Source organism: Sebastes umbrosus, chromosome 8 (assembly GCF_015220745.1).
Source record: "Sebastes umbrosus isolate fSebUmb1 chromosome 8, fSebUmb1.pri, whole genome shotgun sequence".
Classification (NCBI taxonomy): domain Eukaryota; kingdom Metazoa; phylum Chordata; class Actinopteri; order Perciformes; family Sebastidae; genus Sebastes; species Sebastes umbrosus.
The window spans coordinates 14,515,316-14,524,138 of NC_051276.1; the positions used below are offsets into that span (position 1 = coordinate 14,515,316).

General features: G+C 37.1%; 2 protein-coding genes across 3 annotated transcripts in view; one reads left to right on the plus strand and one right to left on the minus strand.

Annotated features, from left to right (window-relative positions):
* stpg2 (sperm-tail PG-rich repeat containing 2) overlaps positions 1 to 8,823 on the minus strand; it is an 82,335-nt gene that overhangs the window by 72,698 nt on the left and 814 nt on the right. The window lies entirely within an intron of this gene.
* LOC119492889 (bri3 binding protein) lies at positions 914 to 7,128 on the plus strand. 2 transcript variants are annotated; one of them, XM_037777762.1, is made up of 4 exons: positions 914 to 1,281; positions 2,994 to 3,096; positions 3,203 to 3,620; positions 5,919 to 7,128. In XM_037777762.1, exons 1-4 carry the CDS (start codon positions 1,096 to 1,098, stop codon positions 5,974 to 5,976), a joined length of 765 nt encoding a protein of 254 aa, XP_037633690.1. In that variant the 5' UTR covers positions 914 to 1,095; the 3' UTR covers positions 5,977 to 7,128. The 2 variants fall into 2 exon arrangements, with proteins under 2 accessions (XP_037633690.1, XP_037633691.1); XM_037777763.1 differs by having other exon boundaries at positions 915 to 1,281; positions 3,203 to 3,624.

Sequence of the window (8,823 nt, forward strand, 5' to 3'; positions counted from 1 at the left end):
GTGTTTCAAAAGGCAAATGGAGGGAAATTACATGTAATAAATATAAGTTTAATAATTTGGTACTCTAAATACTGTTGATGTTGATGTGCCCATGTAAATGATATTACTATATATTTCCCTTCATTAATATTATTATTATTATTATTTCTTTTCCTAATTTTATTTCAATTTTGAATGTTGAAGTTGTTTTCTCTAGTGTTCTTAATGAGTTTGTCTATAAGCGTATCTACTTAAAAATGAGTTTATAAACTATTGTAATTACGAACTGTAAATTGCATATATGAAAACAACCTTGAAAAAAAGGGACAAAATAAAGTATTAAAAAAAATAATGTTGATGCGTATGCCAGTTTATTTATAAAAAAAATGTATACTTTATTTTTTCCCTTTTTTCAAGGCTGTTTTTTTTTTGTATATGCAATCCACTGTTCGTAATTACAACAGTCTATAAACCAACTTTTAAGTAGATGAGCTTACAGACAAACCCATCAAGTATACTAGAGAAAACAACCTCAACATTCAAAACCAAAACAAAACCAAGAAAAGAAATAACAATAATAATAATGACAAAAAGAAAGAATACAGTTAAAAAAAACACACACACAGCAAAAAAAACCAATAATAATACAAAAATACGAGAGTAATAATAAATTAAATCAACAAATAAGTTAATGGAAAATAAAAAGGTAAATTATATATAGTAATATCATTTACATGGGCACACACATGCATCCTCCTTAACGTCAGGTCACCTCCAAGCATATGTATCTGTGCATGCATGTTAACCCATGTAACTATATTTTTCCTTCTGTTAGACTCCATCTCTTCTCAAAAACATCCTCCATATTCATTATTTTGTGAGTTTCCCTTTTCCATAACTTAACGAAAAGACAATTTAAGGCGCGGATAGATGAGTATATCCGAGGCGTCCCTGAAGGCACCACGGGTTATCACCACCACCATCACACAGTCACAGCGTCTCATCATCCACCACCAAGGTGTCACTCTAGGCAGCTAACTCACAGTCTTACCCTGCGTTTAATTCAACCATTTTGATACACATTTCTTGCTCGACATCTCTGGACTTCTTGGTACCATGAAGGTAATCAGGGGAATCCGGGTTTTGGTGGTTTTCTTGGTGCTTTCTGCGTCTCTGCTGTGCACAGCCGAAGCGGCCAGGAGCAGGACCAGCAACCAGAACAGCTTCCGACGGGCAGCTAACGGCATCTACCAGACCCTGAGCAGTGTGTTCGGAGAGGACAACATCAGAGGCTTGTACAAGGTGAGTGTGGAGCATGTATTTACAAGATAACAGCTCGTTTTTTTTGCACTAGAAGATAGCAGACGAGGAGGTTTTATGGTCCGAACAGGAAGTGCATCTGGGCCTGGCCCAACCATTTAACGGATGCCATTTTGGAAAAATTAGCCCATTATCTCATGTTTTATCCATCTATAGAGGATGTCAGAGGATGTAGCGTGGTCGTGAACAATACATTAGGTTTATTTTCATGCAGAAAAACACTATAATTTGTTGTGTAACCAATATTCTCATTCATTGTTGAGTCCCATCAGCAAGTGCATCGAATGTATCGAATGTATCAAATATATCGAATGTATCGAATGTATCGAATGTATCAAATATATCGAATGTATCGAATGTATCAAATGTGAGCGCACAGATGGCATGTACTGTAGCCCTGCAGGTCCATGCCATTAACAGCTGTTTCTCTGTATGTTATTGCCAAATTATTAGAAAGCTAGCTCTTTGCTAAGGAAACACATTAGATTGTATGCTCCGATTGGTTCTGCTGCACTTCCTGCATTTTTGAAATCTAATGTTATTTCCTGTATGTAGCCGCCAAAGCAGACTAAAGTGACATAATGTGAGGCTGAGGCTTATTTAGATATATGCCCATGTGGACTTTGAAAGTGGATAATGAAAGCCTTCTGTCTCAGTTTCTCTGTGTTACTGATAACAACATGCAAAACTGAGAATGACTGATTAAAAGTTATGGAGAGAACAGTGGTGATCATTTGCATGAAATCCATCACCAGACTCCTGGTCTTGTGACTCCTCTACAAAGCCATGGCTTAGATATAATCAGCACACATGTAGTTTGTACATATTCAGAAGTTAGTCTGCTTTTAAACCTTTATTTAACCAGGTTAATCCCATTGAGATTAAGAACCTCTTTTCCAAGGGAGACCTGGCCAAGACGGTCAGCAGCAAGAACACAAAGTTGCAGACACAGACACAAATAGAGATATAAAATACAATTCACAAACACTAAAAGCACTAAAATTTGCATTAAAAGAGAACTATCTAAAGACAAATGGGGTGACAAAAAGGAACTTTTCTGGGAGTCAGGTGTACAACAAGTGGGCTAAAAACATTGGCATGCCATAAAGGCTGCTTCTAAAGCCTTCATTTGAGATCTAAAAATATCGAATGATACCAGCTCCTTGATTTTTAGGTCACTTTGGAACAAATTTCAGGCTGAGGGTGCAGAATATGCTTTAACTGATGATGACTTCCAAGTGACATTGAATAGACCTTTGTGGTGAGGGATATTGTGATTTGTCAAATACAGGTGTAATCAATATATAATTAATAAAAAGTTGCCATCAATTTACATTGTTTTCCAGCTATGCTAATGTGAGTAATTTGCTATTAAAGTTTGTAGGCAGTAGAATAGATTGCTTCCTATGAAGAGTCTGCTTTCACAGTGTGAAAAAGGTACCTGCTCTAAAGATAGCTACTGTGAGCATTGAGTGGCTCTCTTCATCGTTTATTACACAACGGTACTGACTTCAACTTCTACACTGCAGTTCTGTTCATGTTTTGGTTGACACCCTCCTTTCCTTTAACTATTCATTTCCACTGTAGGTTTGTTTCCATTACAATGTTCTGAATGATTCCTCTGTATGTACAGTAGGTCTTCTTGATTAAAAATGTAATGTGACGATTAAACAGTCTTACCCTTCTCTCTGTAGTTTTTCTCCAAAACGACAGAGCGGTTTGTCCATGGAGTGGACTCTTTTCTCGACACCATCTGGAAGATCTGGTCAGATCTGCTGGATGTGATGGGCATCGACTGTAAGTTATAAATGTATGGTGACATTTCTAACAAAGAAAGATGGGCACAAAGAGAAGGACATATTGTAAGGCAACTTTCTCTTCTCTCTCTTTCTCCCCTCTGTAGCGGCAAACCTCAGCCACTACTTCAGCCCCACATCTCTCACCAACTCTCCGGCACGTGCCTTGCTCCTGGTGGCTGCTGTACTTGTGGCCTACTGGTTCCTCTCCATGTTCCTGGGGGGTTTCTTCTACCTGCTGCACGCTGTGTTTGGACGCTTCTTCTGGCTGGCACGCGTCACGCTTTTCGCCCTGTCCTGCCTGTACATCCTGCAGAAGTTTGAGGGCGACCCTGAGCGTGCGGTGCTGCCACTTTGCTTCATCATGGCGGTGTACTTCATGACAGGGCCTGTGGGAGCGTACTGGCGTCGGGGAGGTGGGGCAGGTTCACTGGAAGAGAAGATCGACCACCTGGACACTCAGATCAGGCTGCTTAACATCAGGCTGAGCCGCGTCATAGACGGCCTGGAGCGCACCGGGGAGCAGTAGGTAGCAGCGAGGATGAGGGGGAGGGTGGGGATATTGTACAACTAGCTGCAGCTGATGTAAGAATGTACACATCTGCAGTGACACAACTACTGGGTATTTACAACTCTATTGTCAGACGGGGGACAAAACTAGATTTGAAAAGAGTATTTTAACTGCTTGAGTTGATTTAAGTTACAGAAATCCTCAGAGGATGTGGACAGTTGCAAATCAACCAAAACAACATATTTTTTCTTTTATGTTTGTCTCAAGGTTTTGATTGAAAGGTTTTTGCTACATTTGTGAGGAAGTTCTCAGAGAGATGTCCACGATTTTCTAAATGCTGAATTCTACACCTCAGCTACTTTTGAGAAACTCCCAAGTTGGGGTTTGAATTTTCTGGTGTTTGGATAAGCATCGTCAGTGCTTTTGCTAAATGAATAATCATATTTTATGTATGTTTGTTTGTTTCTATCCTTGTGAATAACCTGGGGGATTATGATTCTTACACAGGTGTGTCCACAAACATTTATTCCCCTTTTTTGAAACTGTTGAAGTAGGAAAAGGGGTTGGGTGTACGATGCAGGGGACCGATACAAACATTGTATTTCTAATATGTACAAATTCTCAAGATGTTGAATAGTTGTTCATAGTAAGATTTATTTATTCCATCCAAGATGTTGAAATCATGTAGATCTAGTTTGTTTCATTAAGTCACCACCGTCCCATAGTGGCAATAGTTTGACATCAGGACCTCTTTTTCATTGTGTGTGTTTGTGTGTATGGGTGCATGAGCAGATGCCTCTGGGTGACCTACTCGAATGTGTGTGCAAATGCATTAGTGTGTGTGTGTTTGTTTCAAGCTTGTGAAATGGAAAAGCACTGTATTTAAAATGTCACCATCCGACTAGGAGAAAATGCAGACAGGCAGCAATATCTCAGGGACTCAACCAACACGCATATAGAATTGGAAAAGAGATCTCAACTATTACTGTTACTATTACTATAACTACTATATTAAAATCATGTCTGGTCTCTTTGAGTCACTTCAGTTTTTCAGATGTGGTTTGAAATCTGTCTCAGTAACTTACAGTATTGATAAATAGGTGCACAGTTTGTGTTTCTCGCATCATATTGAAATTGCAAAGTTTGATTTAATGTCTGACATCAAGACCAAATCCAGCTTTTTGATACTAGCATGGAATTATTGTAGTGATTTTAAAGTGCAGCTCATGATTTATAGTTTGTTTAAATTAAGGGGAAAGCATTGTTAACATTTATGCACAAGCAAATTAACCACAAATGTGGTTTAGAAAGAAATACTTTAGTCATTTTGAGTCACACTAGCTTGAATTATGTCTTAATAAATGTTTTTAATGAGGATTTTTAATGTGAATCAATTTCTCTACTTGATTACATATTGAATTAGGTCTAGTGCCTTTTGATCCTGTGGCAAAAAGACAAGCTTGTACTGTAATACCCCATTGGAACCTGCATTAGAAAATGTTATTTAAAATAGTTTCATGTTAGTATGTGATACTTAACAGTAACTTAATGAGAGATTTAAACCAGCCTGATACATAGAGTATATAATTATATTAAAACTGTGCTTTAAACACATGCTTGGTGTGCATCACTGTAGCCAACTCTAGTTTGATAGGGCTTTTGTGTCTTTATTATTTCTGCCAAATTTCTCATCATGTGCCGTCATAAAAGACTGGGACTTTCCCTGTCATGCTTTGAACACACGTCTTCATCTATTCATATTCCCCTTGGCAATGTTTTTTGTAATTTCAATTTATAGAATCTGGACTCTATAATGTTTTTATACAAATGACCCTAATGCTGTGCACATTTTGGGGGAAAAATGTTACTTTCACTTTCACTTGAGAAAGATTGACTAAAGAAGGACATAAGTCAGTTCTGTTTCAGAATAGTTGACATGATCAGAGGGCTCTTACAGTTCATGACACTACTGAGGCCAAAGAACCAACTAGTATTTATACCCTCAACGCACGCATTGACAAAATCTGCATTTTTGTCAACGCATGCATTGACAAAATCTGCATTTTTGCCCCACTCCTAATGTTTCTTAATGAAGTGTTAATATTCTTCTTGGAGAAGGAAGGTGTTGCATCACCAAAATACTAGATGCAGACACATGGACGCTGTGGCTTTGTCTCAGCATTTGTATTACACCCAATTTCTTGCCTTTCATCTTTATCTTGGCGTTGAGTCTTAATTAAATCAGGAAAATGCAACAAAACTAGTTCAAGATTTGAATGCAGCTTCTCTTAATGTGTATCATTTGATTTCAGATCTCTCCCCAAACACACCCAGTTCATCTCTGCAGTAACCACCTCCCTCCCCAGGTAGCCCATATAGCCAAAGTCATTTGGGATTTTCTTGCATGCTGTTTTTATGTTACATTATATACATGTTGTTGACTGCATAGGTAGAGAACCCTTCCGAAATGTGATGTGTGATGTGATGAGTTAGTCAGAAGTTTAATTATATTAGGGATTTGTATTGTCTTATTTTTCTGTATTGCAGTCAACATTTGCACTGATGACTACTGTATAGACCAAATTATGTCACTTACAAGAGTAAACTGGACACAAACCAACTGAATTCATCTCTGACATGTTGGGAAATCTTAATATGTGTAAAGGTAAAGCTGACTTGAAAGAGGGGCTTGATGCCGGTGTCTTGTAGTGTGTGGTTAGTGTGAAGCCAATGACCTGTGTATGTTTTACTAATGACAGCATGTGTGATTTATGAAGGTGTTAATTGAATAGTAATAGTCATGTATGATATTGAAGGAAGGTTTTCTAATGGATCATGGCATTAAAGTTGGAGTTAGGATTTTAAAAGATTCAGGGTTTTGAGGGGTGCTTATCAGGTGTCGTATTTTAGACACTGAAAACTGAAGGACGAGGAGTTTTCTTCAGATTGCGCACAAGTTCTCTAACACTGTTTTTATTAATTATTTCTAGCATCACAAAAATGTCAGTTTATGAGACGAAAACCAGCTTGAAAACACAGAAACTGTATAATTAAAAGGTGCCACTAGCCAGGCCTACTCATGTACCACTTGTCATTACCACTTGGATGTTGAAAGATGGATCTTTCAGCACTGGATTGAATGCTACATTCAGATATTTATTCTCTGTTGAAACTGCCTGTTGAATGGCTAGGAATTCCATTATTTAAATGTACTGTATCCTACTTATTCCTATTATTCCATGTAGTTTGCTTTTTATGACATGCTGTGCCAATAATGTATATATTTTTGTTCTGTTCAATTTTGTATTTGTTGCTTTTTTTCATTTCATCAATATCTTTAGACTTTTTTTTATCAGAATATTTCTTTACTTCAGTGATATGGCAAGCGCCAAACTGTCCTGCCTGCTTCTTGTCTGTGTGAGTATGTCTATCAAAACCTGTTGATGGCTAAATGGTTCTTTTTTTGTCAGTGAAAATGAGGTCCAGATTTGAATAAATTAAACACCACAGTATGACAAAGTCTTCTATTTTCTGATTCATTCATAATTTCATGCAAATTAGATATTTCTGCAAAGTGGGATTGTTTTTTATGTTGTGATAATCAGAAGTATTTCAGGATAAAAAAAAGTTTTAAAGAGTCAAATGTGTCACTAGTCTGCCTTCAAGTATATCAAAGTAATAGGAATCCATTGAAACTAATAAGTGTGCTTTGAGATGAAATGTACATTAGATTTAAATTGTTCCTTTTATTGGATCAATCACTTTAAATACTTACTTTTATTTTGTAGTATTTGGTCATAACTTTCTAACAAGGACACGTCTGGCACTAGGTGGCACTGATACATCTTTGGTGTTTCCTAAAAGCCCATTTGGAATAGATACTAGTCTTTAACGGTGTACTTGACAAAAATAAAATCCAGACAGAAATGTCTTTATCTTCAAGAGCCTAAAATGAATTAGATGAGTGCCAGATGTGCCATGAGTCTTGCTGTATACATATACATTAGAAAAAACCTTGAAAAGGCATTTACATAAATGTACACTCTTTTTTAATATTAGCTGATGTAAGAAAGTGTACTAAAAAAACAACAATCCATAGTTCCGTTATGGCTAACATTCACCAGCTGTCTAACATCTTGTTGGGAAAAGCCTGGCTGGGAGAAGTCCATTCTTTAAACAGATGGTGCCCTTAAGCAAAACAATTAACCGCAATGAGCTCCAATGGCTGGTAATAGACAGTTGTACACAGCAGTTCTCAGGTGTAAACTTGTTTCTACTAGATCTTTTCTCACAGTAGGCACAAAGTACATATTGATACATACATACATATTGATTTGTATTGGGATATATCTCTCAGAGAGAGCTGGTATAATCAAATTGATTTAATTTACCTGTAGAAGTATGTAAGAGGCATATTAAATACAAGTCTGTGACCAAAAGTCTCAGCTGACGCAAGGAGCCACAACCAAGATTTACTCATCAGACATTATAAAATGATTTATTTATTGCTTAATGTATCAAACAGATACATAAAATCAACTTGGGGATGTTTATGGTAACAAATACCCAAACAGAATTTTTTTTCAGTTTTCACGCTGTCCTGCGATATGCCTGGAACAAGCCAAAGTTCAGTAGGTACTAACTAAACTAATTCATGATTTAAGACTCTTTTTGTTTTTTGGAATCACCTGAGACCACATTACCACTGAACTGGTTATCTGGATCCACCTTCTAATCGGTCCATTTTGTTCTTCTAGTTGCAGATAATTCTCTTAAATGGATTTGGATGATATAGCAACCACTGTCTTTGGGAGAGATGGTAACCTGGATATCCACAAGCAAAAAGGAAAATTATGTAATTTTTAAAATGCTGAAAGTGACAAATTTACACTTCAAATACAAGAGTGGTTTAACTCATCTCTTAACAATACATCAGTTAAGGTAGGAATGTAACGTGCAGCCAAATTCACTCACTTAAGGCTGCTAATATTAACATTAGCAGTTGCTGGCTAAACTACAGCGAGCCTGGATTACTAATGCTAACAAAGTAGTTCAACATCTGTTGTTAATAGCACAGAAGCGACACCATATTTAAAAAATCTAATACCTCAGTCGTGTTGATCAAACATTATCTCCACTAACTGGTGGCAGGTTTTATGTTGACGGGGTTCCAGAGCGGATTTCTTCTGTATTTGCAATATATTTTATTCCCATTTG